The sequence below is a fragment of the Camelina sativa genome, chromosome 16, assembly GCF_000633955.1.
Source record: "Camelina sativa cultivar DH55 chromosome 16, Cs, whole genome shotgun sequence".
NCBI lineage: Eukaryota > Viridiplantae > Streptophyta > Magnoliopsida > Brassicales > Brassicaceae > Camelina > Camelina sativa.
Window position 1 is genome coordinate 21,187,995 of NC_025700.1, and position 19,425 is coordinate 21,207,419.

The 19,425-nt window shown below is 34.0% G+C and overlaps 4 protein-coding genes and 1 non-coding gene across 5 annotated transcripts in view; all 5 read right to left on the bottom strand.

The window, feature by feature from the left end:
- LOC104751615 (pentatricopeptide repeat-containing protein At1g77170-like) lies at positions 2,551–4,024 on the bottom strand. The gene has a single exon (XM_010473601.2). It carries the CDS (start codon positions 3,982–3,984, stop codon positions 2,572–2,574), a length of 1,413 nt encoding a protein of 470 aa, XP_010471903.1. The 5' UTR covers positions 3,985–4,024; the 3' UTR covers positions 2,551–2,571.
- On the bottom strand, positions 4,101–6,582 carry LOC104751616 (SNW/SKI-interacting protein). Its single transcript, XM_010473602.2, has 2 exons — positions 6,468–6,582; positions 4,101–6,153 (listed from the first exon to the last, which is right to left on the bottom strand). The coding sequence occupies exon 2, from the start codon at positions 6,113–6,115 to the stop codon at positions 4,280–4,282; it is 1,836 nt and encodes a 611-aa protein (XP_010471904.1). The 5' UTR covers positions 6,116–6,153; positions 6,468–6,582; the 3' UTR covers positions 4,101–4,279.
- Positions 7,389–7,470, bottom strand: TRNAS-GCU. The gene has a single exon. It is a non-coding gene; the product is annotated as a tRNA-Ser (tRNA).
- LOC104751617 (ethylene-responsive transcription factor ERF037) lies at positions 10,152–11,236 on the bottom strand. The gene is made up of 2 exons (XM_010473603.2): positions 11,025–11,236; positions 10,152–10,811 (listed from the first exon to the last, which is right to left on the bottom strand). The coding sequence occupies exons 1-2, from the start codon at positions 11,091–11,093 to the stop codon at positions 10,152–10,154; spliced, it is 729 nt and encodes a 242-aa protein (XP_010471905.1). The 5' UTR covers positions 11,094–11,236.
- The window catches only part of LOC104751618 (sugar transport protein 14-like), a 4,076-nt gene continuing 2,336 nt past the window's right edge, over positions 17,686–19,425 (bottom strand). The window contains exons 4-6 of the mRNA XM_010473606.2: positions 19,081–19,403; positions 18,364–18,993; positions 17,686–18,241 (exon numbers count right to left, since the gene is read on the bottom strand). Coding sequence (XP_010471908.1) covers positions 17,825–18,241; positions 18,364–18,993; positions 19,081–19,403 — 1,370 coding nt within the window. The 3' untranslated portion in view covers positions 17,686–17,824. The remainder of the gene's footprint in view (positions 18,242–18,363; positions 18,994–19,080; positions 19,404–19,425) is intronic.

A 19,425-nucleotide genomic window follows, 5' to 3' on the forward strand; every position in this document is an offset into this window, starting at 1 on the left:
TAGCAACGACTTGGTTTGATAAACGGACGACGCCCATTAAGTTGTATATAGACTTTAGTCCCAAATTATTGGGAACGCAAAGAAACAAGAGAGAAATTATAAATACAAAGTAGAGGAAGAAGAGATGTTTAGGCATAAAATTTGGTGAGAACTTCGGAGAATCCCTTCCTAAATACATTTCTTTTATGCTTTAGACTTTAGTGCTGCTGTCACTAAGCGTGCAGACTCTATGGAGATGCAAAAAATTAAAGAGGCAGTTTCGGTATGAGAAGACTTTACTCTGCACAAGGAGACAGTATCCTTTCTTTGGTTGTTATTATCCTATGACTCTTGTAATAGAGACAACTCTCTTACCCTAATCATCTACCTTTGAACGTTCAAGCAAGTGTATAAAACGATTAGTGGAAGAAGCAAAATATTATTTTAACACGTACGTTGACGAAACCAATAATATCATGTGAAGAGATTACCTTTCTTTTTTACAAAAACTCAAAAAGGATCAAGGAAGTGGAGCACCAACGGTCAATGGACTTTCTTCATTCCTCGATGGGTCGGTCGTCTAATGTTCAAAATCACTTTCAGTTTGGGCCTAATTAAGTTAATGGCCCAATGAGAAAACCCACACAAACATTAGTTCCTCTCGTTGACTCCTTTTTCAAACGAAAGTTTCATAAACAATCTGAAGAGTTAAATAATCCATCCAAAAACTAAATCAAATTGGTGATGTTGAATTTTGACGATGCAAGAGTACTGACACGTGATGATACCATGTTTGGTTTGAATATAACAAAGGTCTAAAGAAAAATTCAGATTTATTGTTATTCAAATTCTATAACATTATATCAAATATTTTCAAAACATTAATTTAATTTAAAAATCATTGTAAGAACATTGTGTTTGACTACAACAGTTTAAGTTAATAAATGAACAAAAATATAAAAATATTGGCAAAATATGAGCAAAACATAAGCAAAACATAAACAAAAAAAATAGGGAAATTACGTCGGTTTGGGTCTATAAAAGAAAAGTAGGGTTTAAAATTATAATTTTTAAAATGATATGTCGGTTTGAGTTTATAAAATAATAGTTAGTATTTAGATTTTATAATTAAACAAAATTATATGTTGGTTTGAGTTTACCAAAGAGTGGTTAGGTTTTAGATTTTACAATTAAACGAAATTATAAGTCAGTTTGGGTTTACAAAAGAGTAGTTAGGGTTTAGATTATACAATTAAACAAAATTATATGTCGGTTTGGGTTTATAAAAGAGACTTTAGGTTTTACAATTAAACAAAATTATATGTCGGTTTGGGTTTATAAAAGAGTGGCTAGAGTTTAGATTTTACAATTAAACAAAGTTATATGTCGGTTTGAGTTTATAAAAAATGGTTAAGATTTAGATGTGATCTACAGAATTTGTTTCGTTAATTAAAATTTGTTTGCTTAATTTAAAAAGGATAAATAAGAGAGGTTAACAAAGAAGTCTATGATCAAACCTCGACGAAGCAGTCGTGGAATTGAAGATGAAGCAAAACGGCGCCGTTTCTGGCGTCATCTTTCATCGCCTTATGGACTACGGTCCGAACCACAATCTCCACCATTGGGCATGTAGCCCCGTAGTAAATATTAATTTGCGTGAGAGTGATATTTGAACAACTGTTGTTCTTGTTATGTATATCTATCGGACTAACTTTTTCTTTGGTTATTAAAAACTTAAGAGGAAAACAAGAGCTTAATAAGTAGCAGAACCAATTACTACATCTCAACAACTTTAGTGCTACACTTACCTATATACAAATAAAACCAAAATTTCTTTGACGGTGAGATTGTAGATGCTGACTCAGATTAGGAGTTGCATTAACTTTACATTTTTTTCATTTTGTTTATTGAACTATTAGATATTACTTTTGAGTTTTGATGATTATGAGATTTGAAGAAAAAAAAAAAAAAAAACATGTCAGTTATATTGATAATGATGGGCCTAATATGTTGAGAAAGTAAAGCCCATTTTTTATCAAGTATTGAACTTAAAAAATCGCTAGGCCAATAAGAGTTCACAAATTTAATCTCCATTAAATGTTGAATGAAAACCCATATATAGTTATTTGCAGGTTATTTATATAAAAAAAAATATATATAGTGTTTCATCCTAACAAAGTATATGATTAATTTATCCAAACAGAAAGACATGCTTAATGTAAATGTTTGATTGGTTAACGACTTTTATTGTAGGTTTAAACTCTTTCAGAACTTAATTTGTGGGTAGAAAATATGAAACTGATTTGAAAGTAGTAAAATGTGGCTATTTATTTTTGTTAAAAACTAAATCACACTAGCGTAATATGTAATTGCTGAAATGAATGAAAGAATTACATTGTTTTAGAATGTGTTGTTTAAGTAATAATATGAAAAGATGTTAAGTAATTTCTCTGGCTACTAACTTCTATCGATTACACTTGAAATATTTGGTTTTTTTAAAAAAAATATTTAGTAATTTCTCTTCTTTATATTAGGATTTTATATTATGTTGTTCGAACATAAAGGGGAACATTTATCAAAAACATGGATTTTTCAAAATGTCGTTGAAGCATAGCTATAGGCAGGAACCTTAGCAAGCTTCTGGTCTTTCATCATATTCCTAACTCTCTCAACATCTTTCCACATCCCTCTGAGTGCATACACATTAGCCAAGACAACATACACACCATCGTTCCAAGGCTCGAGCTCGACCATGTGTTGAGCCACCCACTCAGCCATCTCAACGTCTCCAAACTTCTCACACACACCCATCAAACAACCCCAAACCATCACGTTAGGCTTCATTGGCATCCCTTCCACGACTTTCTTGGCATCCTCAAGCTGCCCATCCCTGCTCAACAGATCAACTATGCATCCGTAGTGCGATAAGCCCGGTTCTAGTTCGAATTCTGACTTCATCATTGCGAAATACGCTTTTCCTTCCTCGACAAGACCTCCATGGACGCAAGCACTGAGAACTCCCACGAACGTGACCTTGTTTGGTTTAACACCAATATCTCTCATCTGACGGAAGCATTCCAAGGCCTCTAATGTATTCCCGTTAGCTGCGTAACTCATGATCATGGAACTCCAGGAAACAACGTTTCTCTGTGGCATTTTCCCGAACACTAGACTAGCTAAATCCATACGCCCGCATTTTCCATACATATCAATGAGAGAATTCATCATCATGATATCTGATTTGTCTTGGGTTTTAGCTTGTAGAACGCATTTATGCAACTGACAAGCTAAGCTCAAGTTACCTAATCCTCCACAAGCTGAAGTCACACTCACCATAGTGGTATCATCCGGCTCAAATCCACTCCTTTTCATCTCCGTAAACATTTCCACAGCCTCATCAGCTCGCCCAGCGTGATTCAACCCTCCGATAACAGCGTTCCAAGACCCCAGCTTCCTCTCAGGATTTTCATCGAACACCTTACGTGCATTCTCAAATTCCCCTGCTTTGAAATACAACGTTATAAACCCACTCTCGCAGAACTCGTCTCCGACGAACCCTAACCTCACGGCGACGGAATGAAGCTGCTTTCCCATCGTAAAGTCATGAATCTGAACGGCGGCTTTGATTACAACCGGAAGAGTGTATCGATCGGGCAAAATATTTGATCTCACCATGCCGAGGTACACTTGAACTGCATCGAGAGGAGAATCATGTCGTATGTAGGATCGCATGATGTTGTTCCATAAGAAAGGGATCGGGTATTGATCGAGGATGCGTGAGCGGAAGATATCACCATGGATCCGACGGACACGAGCGAGACTAGTGCAGTTTGTTAACAGAGTAGCCAAGATATTGTTTCGATCTTGAGGCCAAAGAGACGTAAGCGTGGAAGCTGAGACAGAGGCGATATGATTCAGACGGTGGAAGATTGTCAAGTGATTTGTTCTCGTCTTAGTTGTAACATGAAGCTTGGAGATCAGAGTGAGACCAGAGAAGAAGAACATGTGTGTCTTCTTGTTTTTTGTCCTGATCCAAATTATAACAAAAACTCTTCTGAAAAACTTTTGAGCTAGGATGCTATGTTATGTAACACAGATTTATTACATTAATCAAAAAGTAGTAGTAATAAAGCTCAAAGATCTGATATATGAAGTTGAAAGATTGTATTCGAGTGGAGTTCAGAGACTCAACACAAGTCGCTACAACATAGATATTGAATCAAAAGCAAACACTGTTTCAACAGATCCAAGATAACAAGTTATATATTGGAATCAAACAAAGGTTTCGTTGTCATGATTTTCAACGGCCACTGCGTTCGAAATTGATCTTGGTTCGACCAGATCCGCCATGGTCATCCCTTGACGAGCTACCACCACCGCCACTTGCTCTCATAGTTCCTCCAGACCCGATTTTGTCCAAAGGTTTCTTACCTTTCTTCAAATCAGAAACCCACCTGTCTAGACCGAAAGGATCATTTTCCTCTTCCTTCTCAAACTCAACAGGTCGGTCTCTCTTGGTACCAGCCCTCTCGGAAGCCCCTGTGAAAGCTTTGTCAGGTTTAAACCTCTCAGTGTTCTTGATCTTGTCGAGCTGTTCATCTGCGTTTCCATACATTTCTTCATCGTTATCCTTCTTTGGCTTGTACAGCGTTGAAAGAGTGGGTTGTGCAGTAAACAAGCCTTTGTCATATAAATTGTATTGGTCATCAGCAACGAATCCAGAGTCCATTCCTTTGTCCTGGTTAAACAGCCGTTGATCATACATAACTTCACCACCTTTCCCTCCAGTAGATGCCATTCCAAGAGCAACTTTCTCACTGATATCACGGTCTCTATCTCTTGTGATCTTGCTCTTCTTGCCCATGGCAGCATCTTTAGCTTCCAACCTTCTCTCCCTCTCTCTTTCCCTACGACGCTCTTCTCGGATCTTCTCTCTCTGAATCCGTTCCTCCCTTTCCTCTCTAGTCTCTTTTGGCCCTTCCCTCTCTCTTTCCCTTTCTCTCTCCCGGTCATAGTTGTCATAATCACCCCTTGGGTCAACACTTTCACTCCTACCCCTGTCCGATGAAACAGGCATACTCACAGCTGCACCAGTTCTTTCAGAGCGAGCTTTTTGGGCAAGAGCCCTCAATTCCTGCTCTTTCCTTTCCTTCTCCTTCATTGACATCTCTTTTTGCACCTTTGAACGCATTGAAACAGCCTCTCTAGCTTTCTGCTCAGCTACATAGAGCGCCTCTGATAACTTGGCAAAGTTATCATTGATCTGAACGTCCTGTAGGCCTCTTCCATCAGCAGCTAGACGTTTATCAAGAGGGATTGTGTAACCCTTTGGATTCTTCCAATTTGAGATGCAAGGAGGGATTTTCCAGTCTTGTTGGTCCTTGACGGTAACAGGCCTGGGCGGTGAATGCATGACCGGAACAGGCGGAGAACCAGAAGCCTTTGGGACTCTCTTATGCTTGAACTTTGGTGGATCAAGTGGGTCTACAGGCATCTCCACCATCCTAATAATCCTCTCTTTAGCACCGGAATTGAACGCTGCAGATTGCTGGGAAGGCTTATACTTGATGTACTTGGACTCACCCGACTGCCTTGCCACATTACTAGGCTGCGCTGCACTGAGTCTCACATTCACAATCTTCTCAATGGCAGCTTTTGTTTCCTCAGCAGTCTCCTGTATCTCCTTCTGCAATTCCTCCTCTTCATCCAATACAGTATCCAAGTACCCCTCGTCTTTGAGAATCTTTGGAATAATATCCTTATGCTGAGAATAAACAATCTTTTTGGAGTTCTCATTCTGCCTCACAATGGCGTCAAAGACAACGTTACCCTGAGCATCGACAGTAACAGGGAGAGTCTTGGCTCCAGGCTTATTTGATTTATTCCTACCCATACCAAGAGGAAACTGAGCAAGATGAATCTCAGGGAAAGCACCACCATCACCAAAATCCTCAGGATTCTTGGGACGGAAACCTTGACGTTTCAGGTAAACAGGTACCACTTTAAAGATGATGGTTGCGGACTTCTCGGCCTCGTTTTCAACGAAACGGTTTTTGAACCATGGATCATTAGAATGATCATAATGCGTGGTAGTGGTTGATTTGGGGTCAGGTAAAAGGTCTTTAAGAGGCGTCATGGCTAGAAGAAAATATCAACTCTCGCGAATCAGGTCTCCTGCAAACAAAGAACAACAACAGTAAACAAAACAAAACCATTAGATGATATAATACCTTTAATCCGTAATTAGAACTACAAGCTTCTCAATGGTATAAGCCACAGATCTCCCCGAAATTAGGGTTTCTAGCGATAAAACTCGAGGCAACAAATTAGATCCCGAGTAAATTTCCATCAAATCCAACAAATCGTGGATTAACAATCGTTTAAACTTTTGAGATCGATAAAAACCTAAAAAGAAACAGTAGAAAACGAAACCATAGGAGGAAAGCTGGAAAAAAAAGTGTCTAAGGAGATAAGTCGAAGATGCTTACCCAATCGACGTTGTGCGATGCGGCGGTGAGCTATGAAGAAGAACGAACGGAGGAGGTGAAGCTTGGTTTCTCCAAAATCAGGCGTGTAGCCTTTTTAGGGTTTGATAAGATTAAAAAAAAAAAAACAATACTGTACAGTAAAACCTCTATAATGTTGGGACTAAGACATTTTATTAATTTGTAGTGATATTAATTTATCTATAAATTAATAATTATTATTTTATAGTGTAAATTAATAATTATTAATTTATAGATATATTTTTAATTGTTTATTTTTTAAAAAATTATGAATTGGAATAACTATAGCAAAATAAGATTAAACTTTCGGATGTTATAAATTTTATGGTTTAGGAATTGAACTTGTAATATTTAGAAAGCACTATTTACAATAAATTACAAATATTATAGACAAATTGACTTATACACATGAGACACATAAATTCAAATCTATGAATAATAATATCAATTCTCCTATTTTAATAATCTGTCAAATTATCAAATTGTAAATGATGCATATCTAAAAATTAAAACTTTAAATTTTAATTATTTGTATGACATGTTATAAAATATTTTAGAGATATTATTATAGGTTGAAAATACAACATTACAATTGTTCTATAGAATTGAGCTTTAGGAGAAACATACACTATTATATCAGTATATATATATATATATATATAAATTTACATAATTATTAATTTATGATATTATTGGGACCATATTTTATAAGGAGATTTCGAAAAAATTATTATCTTATTATCTTATCGAATATTGTTAATTTTTACGCTGGCCCGACTTGAGACCAGCAAAATTTATTAATTTATAGTGTTTATTAATTTATAGAGGTTTTAGTGTAGTTTTATATACACGGAGTGTCTATCTAAGTCGGTCACAAACAAACAAAAAAGAAAATAATAATAACGTCGCCTGAGAGATTCGAACTCTCGCGGGGAAACCCCATGTACTTAGCAGGCACACGCCTTAACCACTCGGCCAAAGCGACTTTTTGATATACGTTTGACTAATCTTGTATATATTAATGCTGTCTAGAAATATTGAAATCTTTTTTCTTTNTTTTTTTTTGTAATAATATGATTCTAGTAACTTTGTATAAATGTATTCAAATTTTCAAGTGTATATTTCTTCATAACATATTTTCGTTAGCATATATAGAGTTAATTAACGTCAGCACATGGGTACTGAAGGAAAAAAATATAGGAGTTCTTCAAAATCCAAATTATGATTCAACGTAAGGAGCTAGAATAGTTTTTTTTTTTTTTTTTTTTTTTTTTTTTTTTTTTTTTTTTTTTTTTTTTTTTTTNAATAGTTATGAAGCAAGTTATAATAATCTGTTGGTAGTAGCTCAATGTGCTATCCGGCCATCCAAAGAATGAGGGTTAAGAATGTCCCGAGTTTGAGCATCATGACTTGTACTAATTCTAAAACAACAGAAACAAAAAAAAAACTATATACGGGGCTATCAAATCTTTGACCAAATGCAAGTTTCAGAAGTATATATCAACAAACTTTCTTCTCTTTTGTTTTTCTTTTTAAATAATTGATTGATGGATTTTGTTTGACATTTAATGAACCAAGTTATATATGTTTCTATCAATCAACAACCAATTTGTTTGATGTAGGGTAAACAAACAAAAATATATGAACTACCTAGTCGATGTAAATAACGTCTATGAGAGAATTAAATGTATGATAGGAAAGATTATTGAACATATCTATTTTAGTGTGAATGTGTGATGATCGGAAGATTTATAGGTTTTGCTTCTTTTGACCTAGTGGCAATGTGGCATATGGTTGTTTGCAGTTTTGGTGGACATCTTAGCGTGCTTTTGTTAGTTGTCTTCAGCTTGGCTTAACGACAACGGTCTTTCACCTCCTTGCATTACACTTTACACAACTCGAAAGTCAGAGTATACTTGAATTTCATATGCATGCAATTTTCATTATTTTTTCTGTTGAATTGTTTGAGGGTTTTGAAGCTTCCGATTAGAGTAAACGGCTGTTGCGATTTGGTTTTAAAAGACGGATTGTTAAATAAATAAGTGATTTTAGACTTAGTGGTACCTATATAACCCTATAAGAGTTAACGGGTGATATTGCCTTACTTTTTTTTTTGATAACCTTAATTATATTGCGATGCTTACGTAATTAGAGATTTAGAAAGTCCGATATCTGATTTAATGCAATGTTAAGTGACAATATAAATTATATGTTAGAGAACAGTATCTATTAATATGAAATGGGATCCAAATATATAATAAACTAATTAAAGAGAATCAGATATATTTGAGAAAGAAAGAAAAAGAACAAATAAAGACCGTGCTCGTGGGTGGTACCTCCGTTGACCGCGGATCCCAATATAATGGCCTTTTCCTACGGAATAGTTTAATGCATTACTAATTAACGTATCAATAAATTTTAGTTCAAAAACAATGTACGATGATTTTATAATAAATAGGTTGATTTAATCACCGTATGAGCCGGTGTTGATTGATGTTTTCGTCGAGAAGGCTCACGCGATAGTTGATTTTTAACATAAAACAAAAAACTTTATTTTGTTCAAACACAAACAAACGTCTGTTAGAATGAATAAATAAAAGGTTTTGAAATCGGTCTGCATCGTTGGATTTGCATATGAGTTAGTGCATGTACATGTTAAAGAAAGAGTCAAGTCATTAATGAGTAATGCAAAAAAAAAAAGTCAAACAAGAGTAAATGATAAGAATGATTAACCTGCCAATTGTTTTGCTAAAACGGTGATATTTTTACTTCACTTGGACAATATTGTTTTTTTTGTTTAATTTTAATCATCCAAATAAATATACTTGTAATTACAATTCAGTGCAATAAAATATACAGAGCGGTGATAATAAATACTAGGTAAACAACCCGCACTATATGCGGTATAAAATAATTATTAAATATTTTTACTGTAATTTTTATTTATAAAATCTATTTTATTTATCGGTAATTGGAATCAAAATTTGATTGTGTAGTATATATATATATATATATTTTAAAAATATATAAATTTTTTATAATAATTAAAATTTAACCAGTGAACAAAGAGTTCTTAAAATTCATTTAAAAGATTTTATAAAAATGTAATTAAAATATATAATTAAGTTAGAAAGAGAATATAAGAATTTAATTTTGGGTGTTAATTATATTTTTGAAAAAAATACAATGGTATGTAAATGTAAATATTCTATTATTAGAAACTGATGACAAATAAAGGAAATAGTGTTTGGAACTCTATGAGTACAATAAATTAATATTTTGTGTGAGAATGTTTTTCTTTTAATATATAAGGGATACACTGCAGTAAAATTCAAACTGAAAAAGTAGGTTATGTCAAGATACAGAGCGGGTGATAATAAATAACCAAGTTGAAAGATTCCACATATGCCAACTAACAAACCATCTGAGATTATATTTGTATTGCACGCTACGTACGTATACCTTGATATAAATAGTTTAGTTTCTCAAATGCTCACCTAAGTATAGTCACTATTGTGTATCTACAGATCAGTACCTAGAAGATCCGATCACGATCGAAACAATAGACATTATATGGTTTAATTGAGTATATTAAACACTGTTGTGAATCCAATAATTAAAATTAAACAAGAGGGATTGAAATGTTTTTTTTTATAAAAAGAAAAACTAAGGAAAAAGGGGGCCAAAATTGGAAGACTCAAAAGGTTCACCCATCGAAATGCCATTTTCGTCGCTGTGGTAATAAAAGCTATAACAGTTATTAAAATACCAAGGCGAACTAGGTGGATACGCCGAGTCAACGTACACAAACTCGTTCCACGACTCGTCGTAACTCGTTTCTAGACTCGGTAACTCCACTATCTCGCTAAGTTCTTCCGCCGTAGACGCAGCTTCTTCGCTCGACGGTGACAACGACGACGACGTAGAAGTCGAGTAGCTCGAGGAAGACAAATGCGTCTCCGGGACGACGATCGTGGTTGGATCGGAGACCACGGGAGCAGAGGAAGAGGAGAAGTCCATGGCTGCGGCTACGGCTGCTGCGGCTTGAACGTCGCGGGGAGAGGAGGAAGCTGGACGGGGAAGGTAAGTGGCGAGCTCGGGGAAGTTGAGGACGGCGGAAGTTCCTTTAATGGTGAGAGCTGCGGCGTCGTGTGCACGCGCCGCCATCTCCGGAGTAGAGAAAGTGCCGAGCCAGATACGGCTCTTCTTGCGAGGCTCTCGGATCTCGGAGACCCATTTGCCCCACGTACGCATCCGGACGCCTCGGTAACCAGGGTCGGGTCTAACACGTTTCTTGTTGTTGGTTCGATGGGAGTCTTCTTGGTGNCCTTTAATGGTGAGAGCAGCGGCGTCGTGTGCACGCGCCGCCATCTCCGGAGTAGAGAAAGTGCCGAGCCAGATACGGCTCTTCTTGCGAGGCTCTCGGATCTCGGAGACCCATTTGCCCCACGTACGCATCCGGACGCCTCGGTAACCAGGGTCGGGTCTAACACGTTTCTTGTTGCTGGTTCGATGGGAGTCTTCTTGGTGGAGATGATGATGATGATCGTCCTCCTCCTCCTGCACCGGAGACGATAGTTTAACGGAGGTGATGGATGACTCGGTCATTGACACGTGGGTTTGACTCGGTGAGTGTGAGGAGAGTAAGTACGTAGGGTTTATATAAAGACGAGAGAGAGTTGAATAAGGTATTGAAGTGAAATGTTGAAGTTAGTTAGAAAAGGACAGTCGATCGCTTACTTATGATGACAGGTGTGTTCACATTTATAAATTCACACACGTCAGTATTATTAGAAAAATGATCCATATTATGTTTATATATATACTAGGATTTAACCCGCGGTACACGATAGAATAATATTTTTAATTTAAAAAAATAAAATTTATGTTGCATTTATTTGTTATTCTATGATCATTTTATTAATTTTTAGATTGTATATTAATGAATATTTATTGGTATTTGATATAAATATTCAAAATATAGAATTTTTGTAGTGTGTGCAACTTTTTAATGGCATATGTATAGTTTAGTAATACATTAATCCTTTGGTACACATCTAAAAGTGTTTAAAAAAATCAAATTTCACTTTACTCCCTATAATGCCAACTTGTCCATCAAAATCAAAATAAGTTTTCCCGTCCCACCAAAATCAAAATAAGTTTTTTATCAAATTTAATTATGTTTTACCAAATTAGTATATTTTTATAGTTTATAATTTTTCGTAGCAATATATATAGTTTATGATAAATAATGAGAATTGTTTTTTTTGGTAATTCCTCAAAAAATAAAAATTAAACCAAATTATATGGGGGGTTTCAACATATTTAATGTAACATTTTATAAAAAAATTATTCTCATTATTTTAGTCAATTCTTAAACACAAAACAAAAGGAAAAAAATTAAGTAAAAGACTTCAAAAACATTTTTAAGAAGAATTATTGATAAAAACCAAAAACTAAACAAATACATTCAAGATTATTTTGCAAGAACTATTATCTACACCAAAAATAAAAACTGCAAAACAGTTGTTATGTACAATTTTTTAAACATTAAAGAGTATATAAACATATGGAAATAATTATTGTAAAAAACGCTTAAATAAATAAGAAAGAGAAAGTGGATCCATTTAAAACATCCGCCGATTGAATTTTTTTTTCAAAAAAGCATCAATGTAATATAACATAGAAGCATCAATGTTATAACTTTTGATTTTAGTACAATTTCTTTTTAAGCACTAATAAGAATTTAATATAGTTCTTACTCCTTCATCATTCTTTATTGACTTTGTAAGTTTGTTGCAGTGAGCTACACCCTGATTCAATTAAAAATGAATTAATTGCACATGAAAACGTTAGTGAGAATAAAATTAGATTTACAACCAAGATCTCATTGCTCCTCTGTCAAAAAAAAAAGGATGATATTAGCAAATTTAAAATTTTGTATTTGTAACAGAAATAGTTTAAGTAGATTACTACTGATTCTCCAATGGAGCTTTCTAAAGAAAATCAGTTATTTAGAAGAAAAAAAACTAAACAGCAAAGATAAAACAATAATAAAAGTAGTTATGATAAATAAATTAGAAAACATACCTTTTGATGCACCGATCACACTCTTATTGCCATGATTACAATTGAGCTGCAAAAACAAAACAATTAAGAAATGTATATTAGTGATGCATATTATACACTACTATATAGAACATACTATCTTACGTGGATAAGTATATTGAACTCAGCCCTTCGTTACGCTTTATCTACACCATTGGTTAGGATTTAGGAGTACAATTAACCGAGAGATTTTTGATAAATAAAATACAAAGGCCAATAAACGAATATTAAGTAAACTTACCTTCAAAAAGATGTTGCTTGATGAAAAAGAAACAAATTTTGGTATATGGGATTGAGATCTGTGAAACTATACTGTAAATCAATCCAGTATACCAAAATCAAAAGGCAAGTAACAATTACAAAAAAAAAAAAAAAGTAACAATGCTAAAGTAAACATACCTTTAAAGATTAAGTTGTGCTAAATCATTTTCTTAGTTCTCCAAATTCTGAAACTCCTCTTCTGAACATCACATGAGTTGTGTCAAGCCATCCCACCATATAACTATGCACAAAAAATCACAATAAAACCTTCTTAAATTACAAAAAAAAAAAAAAATTATAGCCACGAATAAGAAGATGATAGTTTCTTTTTCGGATTCAGTACTTTTAGTACTGCCAGTGAATGGTATTTATAGTGGCTTAAGAAGATGATAAAGATATATGTGTGTGTGAATCAAGAAAATCTTGTTAAGCAAGACTACAATCTTCAAAAAAAAGTTTTGATTACGAAATAATGTGTAGGAAATTTTTTTTATGTAAGGAATATGCCACTAATAAGATTTTGGTGTATTAATTAGTTTCTGTTTTACATATTATCTTGATTTCCGCTTATTATATTTATAATTATGGAAACAAAGATTTGTTTTTGATTTTTTATGGTTTATTGTTAATATTCAATCGTCATTATTGTTTTCCTTAAGTAGGCAAAATCCTATCATAAAAGATTCACCTATCCATAAGAGGAGCAAACGATTAAGTAAAAATATCAATTTCCTTGGAAAAATATGTTCTTGGGATATTATTGTTTCTTTTAAAAAACTAAAACATTTAGCTCTTTTAATTTAATAGGAAAACACAAATTAATTATGTACATATATCTTAGAAATAATTTATTTTTGCGATTTTAAGAATAATTTGGCTATTGCTAGTTTGACAAAAAATTGTAAGGATTAACTATGTAAATATTGATAATTTAATGTGTAGAATTGTTTTTGGAAAAATCGAAATGTAGAGATGTTGTCAAGCTATTTATGACAATAAACATATCAAATTAAGTCGATTTAAATAGTTCCATTAATTGATTTTATACGAAATGTTATTTTAGAAAAATATGTAGGGGTTAATGTTGCAAATAAACAAATTAAATAAGATAAATTTCAAAAGTATAAACCAAAATGTACTTCAAAAATGTTAATATAAATATATATATAATGTTGATATTTGCATTCGGAAAAGTAAATGGTGTTATTTATATTTTCGTGATAACCTATGCATGGTTGATGGTCCATGGATGAACTTGATCAATTCAATGGGGTAATATTATTCCATTGAAATTGACTAAGAACTTTTTTTTCCTTTTTGTTTATACTAACTAAAAACTTATCCAGTGGAAAAGGGAGAATGCGAAGGTGAAAAAATAACCCACAAATAGGCTTAAGTAATTAAGATGTACGTCCATGACCTTTGATTGTTTTATATTCTCAATATTGTCTGGTAATATATATTCCATAAGGAATTGACTACGAACTTTCTTCTAGTAACTTGTTAAAATTGACTAAGAACTTAAATTTGCAATAGAAAAGGGATAGTTGTAAGAGAATTAAAAATCACAAATATGCATAAGTTTAAAATTATAACATTAATACACGCGTGTGTATAATAAAATGATTGAAACAAATACGTGGATTTAAATTACGATGATAATATAATACAACGATGAATGATAATATACTACCAATACGTACGTATTACTCGATTACAATTCTTTTGTTGTAATATATTGTTAGGTCCAGTTATACACTAATAGAATTTTGTCTTTCCATAAAAAAAATTGCCTACAAATTGATATAATATTTACTTATATATAGCAAAATGGATAATGAAATCATATATATTAACATTTTTATTTTTGTCGTCTTCTATTATCATTGGCAGCTAAACAAAAAAAGTAGAAATAAATGATTTTCGGTGGAAGTCGAGTTTCCCAACTAGACCCAACTTTGGGTCAAGAAACTATGATACTACTACTACTACTACACATAGTATTATAGCATGCATGTATATGGTCTTTATTCATTCATCATTGGTGCTTACTTGCTTGCACCTTTCGTATCATATAATGGCTTTATGATGTAAGTAAAAGAGTAATTAAGACCTTTTAATATAGAAACTAATACTAAAATTTCTATCAACGACATAGTAAAATATGAATTCTCTCTAGCTAGTCTAGAAACTCGGGTTTTTTCTCTGAACATATAGAGTATGATTTACTGTTGGAGTTAGCAATGATAAATCAGAAGGAAGGGAAGAGGAAGAGAGATAATTAAGGAGACCCACAAGGAGTGAAGGCTGTTTGCCCCATCTGAGCATGGCATTTCTGACAGTTGTCAACACCCTTCCCACATGCCCTTCTCTTCTATAATCCTTCTTCCCCTTAATTTTTCAATTTCTTTTTCTTTCTATCATCATTCCTTCTTCCTTTTTACATTCGCTATTTGTTAATGCATATTTACCACATTTATCTCATTATTCAACACATTTGTTTGGCTTTTTTTGGGGTTCTACCTACTAGTACTTCTTTGGTTTAGTCAATTTATAGCACCGTTGTTAAGCATTATTAATCTACCTAGTTGTTTTTTATGATGTTGACGTTTTAGTACCTGATGAGAGACTATCATTTGAATGTGTTTCTTAAAATTTTAATTTACCGCCGGAACCTAGCCATTCTATTTGCGGTCTATCGATTTACCTTAACAAAACTTTTCAGAAATATTATTGTGTCATAATAATTATGTTTTTAACTCTCACAAATTATATTATTTGAAATATTCAATGAAAGTTAAAAATATGCAGTGTATACTAACTAGAGGTGAAAACTTCAATATATAGTTTTCCTATTAATTAATAGGTGGTTAAAAAAACCTAAAACGATAATTAAAATGAAAAGGGCCGGGAGTATATATAAACTTATAAAGCATGTCGTTTTCTCATCACCAGCACAAATATGTCATCTATACAGTGTTCTTAGAACAAGTATATATCTCTCCCTTATGTTTATTAGTTAATTTCCTTTAATATGATGATACGTGAGGGCATTCTCAAATTTCGAATATATTTATGAATCTTTTAATGCAACTATAAAGGCCGGTGTATACTGTATTTCGAATTTTTGTAGTCTTTCTAGGTAGTGTTCGCTTCGACAGTATGAACACTGATATTAAAAAACTAAGTTTCATAGATTGTGTTGATGTAGTTATTTAATCCTTACGCGACTAGCTACTTTATAAAACTAGTTATTTTTTATTTTTTCCTTCAAAATGACAACAAAACAAATGGAAAAAGGAACGCTGACTTTTAAGTAAACCTCTGATATAAACTAAACAATATAGTTCTTTTTCAAAAACAAAAGAAAACTAAACAATTTAGTATACAAATATATTATTATACCAAGGAAATGAAGTTGAAAACAAGACTAATTACTCGCATGTGGCCTGTGCTCAAATAAACATTGCTAGTTTGTAAAACCTAATATAATAGTATGTCAATTTTCTCATGGATATAATAAATATCTTTGAATAATTATTAAGATATATATGCCTTGAACTTATAAACTATTAACATGGCGTGCCTCGTGCATAAGATTAGGGCTTCCATGCTACCATCAACTACGTAATGAATTCCTCTGTTTTTCTTTTCATTATAATATGAACTGCCATTATGAAATATCCAACAGCATCCATTCCTCGCACTAAATAGTTCTGATTTTTTTGGACGAAGATTATATATGTTATTATATATACGTGCATGTATATATATATAAATATTGAAATCTATCTGTCCGTCTCAGTTTTATTTTTATTCTAAAAATCATTTTTCATTGTTTTGTATACATAACTACATGGATTTATAACATATATTTTACGTCTAGTTCCGAATACAAACACATAGCTGCATGTCATAACATGTAGCTGCATCGATAGCACCGTCACCAATTCATAACATATTTTCTTACTTCCGATCCGTATTTTAATTGTATCGTCTTCTCCAAGATGTAAGAAGAAAAAAACATTTTTAATTCACAATTTGACTTTGATCTCAAAAATTTATACATTAATTCAATGTAAGAGTTTCTACTTATATATAGAACCTATAGAATTTTGTATTTCATCGATTTTTTTTTCATGAAGTAAGTATGAAAAAACAATTCAAGTGGTTCACTGGTTAAAAGACTTTATTTTGGAGTTGAAAGAGACTAGAGTTCAAGTATTCTTACCACAATGGTAGTAACTATTGTGGATCTCGTAAATGGTAAGAATACTACCCAGCGTTCCACAAGCTCTATGTACTTTCTTCCGGGATTGTCCATTATGAACAGCAAAAAAAAAAAAAAAGGTGTAGAGCTTAAAAAAGAATCAAATGTGTTTTCTTTCACTTGTTCAAAAGATTTGTTGGTAGATGAGAACAATCAATAGGCTAGGACCATTTTGGGCCTACAAGAAATGGGTCCACTTGGACCCCTAAATTCTCAAACTTTCGCAAATTTGACCACACAGTATCAACGTTCTCCTTATTTGTTTCCTTGACGCTGCTCAATGTTTCTCTACATCATTTCGCTGTCGTATTACGCTTGCCACCATGGTTGCTATAATTATTAATCGGCACCCACCTTACCATTAACCACTACACAAACAATGTACGTACATTATATTCATGCATTACACATGTACACTGCATTCATGTTTGCATACTCGTTGTAAATTTCTCGATTAATTAGTGAGTAACGAAGGAAAATCACATTCATTTGCGAGCTTTTATTTATTGTTTGAATTATATTATCTAATCGATTAATGTTTTTATTTCTGAAATAGTAACAAACGAATTTAAAAAAAATCGATCACAATTATTCAAGATGTATCACCAAATTTTCAAGGCTGAAAGATCCAAAACCATATCCCCAAGAAAATTCTATCTAATTTTTTTTTATCCACTAACCGATTGATCTTTTCTATATATCACTCACTATCTTGGACATATTTCTTCCAAAGCCAATGCTGTCTCCACAGAAGATAAACCTCTTCAATCGGAACCTGCTTCGTCTCCGGTAACAGAAAGTAAACGAAACTCCCCATCCCGAATATAAGTCCGGCGAATAAAAGGAATATTCCGTACTTTAGATGGCACAATGACACGAGGAAACACTGAGCGATAAGAGCCGTGAAGAAAAGTTTTACGCAGACCACAACGCTCTGACCGGCGGATCGGGTCTCTAATGGGAAAATCTCGCTTGGAACTAACCATCCCATAAGACCCCATGACCGACCGTATGCCAATACAAACAGACAGATAAGTACCACGAGAATCACACCGAGCGATTTCGGTAGCTCTTTCCCTTCCCCAAACTTAAAGGCTAGTGTTACTCCTACTACAACCTGCCAAAAAAATGAAACATATTTTGGGTTTCCGCTGAAGTTACTTGTTTGGCAAGATATAAACCCTAGCTTAGCTTGTACGTACGTAGAGTTAAAACAAAACAAAAAATCAGAGCACTCACCATGTAACAGAACATCTCGACGCTAGCTTCAAGAAGAAGAAACCTTCTTCCGAATTTATCAGCTGAATACATAGACATGATGGCGGCAACAACGAGCGCAGCGTTTGTAATGGTGGACGAGATAAGCGACGCCGACCCACCAAACCCTAAGCTCTGAAACATAACCGGAGCATAAAACAAAATCGAATTCATTCCGGTTAGCTGCTGAAACGCTGGAAGCCCAATTGCTCCAATCACTAGCTGCGGTCTGTTCCTCCGAGCAAGAAGATTCCGAAACGGGTTCTTCACGGCTCTAGCAGCTTCACTGGCTTCGACGAGATCCTGAAACTCAGCATCTATATTTTTTGTGCCACGAACTTTGACCAGTACAGCTTTAGCCTTGTCGAGCTTTCCTTGTTCAACAAGACTGTTTGGTGTCTCAGGCAAAACGAGTCCGCCTAGGAACATAAGTATAGCTGGGACGGTGGCGAGACCGAGAGAGAGTCTCCACCCCCATGGATGGATTTGCTCTGTTTTGTAGTTTATCAAATTAGCCACTAAAATGCCGATGCAAGTTGTTAGCTGGAAAAGCTGATTCACTGTTCCTCGAATCTTCGCAGGAGCCATCTCTGAGAGGTATAGCGGAACCGCCTGTAAACGCAAATGCATAAATTAAACGTTAAAACAGACACCAGAAAGCTGTTTAGACATAAGAGTTAGTGTATTTGTGTGTTTTGCCTGGTTTCCGAATCCAATGCCTATGCCAAGGAAGATTCGACCGATGATTAACATGAGAATGTTTTTAGCGGCGGCGTTGATAACTCCTCCGAGGAAGAAGCTGACGGAGCCAACGAGGATGCTTCCTCTCCTGCCGTAGATTCGGGTGACATAAGAAGCTCCGAAAGTTGAAATCAAACCGGCGAAATAGAGAGAGGAGGTGAAGAGTGTGAGGATTTGATTGTCGTATTTGCAGTAATCTGTTTCGTTTAGATGCATTTGCTTTCTTTTGTAGATTTCTGGGAAGAACTCTTTCAAGAAATCGTCCATTGATGTAACACCACCTGTGTTTAACAAGGTTGAAAG

What these genes read in the sequence shown, in the direction of transcription:
- LOC104751615 (XM_010473601.2), bottom strand. Translation starts at nt 3,984, where the DNA reads ATGTTCTTCTTCTCTGGTCTCACTCTGATCTCCAAGCTTCATGTTACA.
- LOC104751616 (XM_010473602.2), bottom strand. Translation starts at nt 6,115, where the DNA reads ATGACGCCTCTTAAAGACCTTTTACCTGACCCCAAATCAACCACTACC.
- LOC104751617 (XM_010473603.2), bottom strand. Translation starts at nt 11,093, where the DNA reads ATGACCGAGTCATCCATCACCTCCGTTAAACTATCGTCTCCGGTGCAG.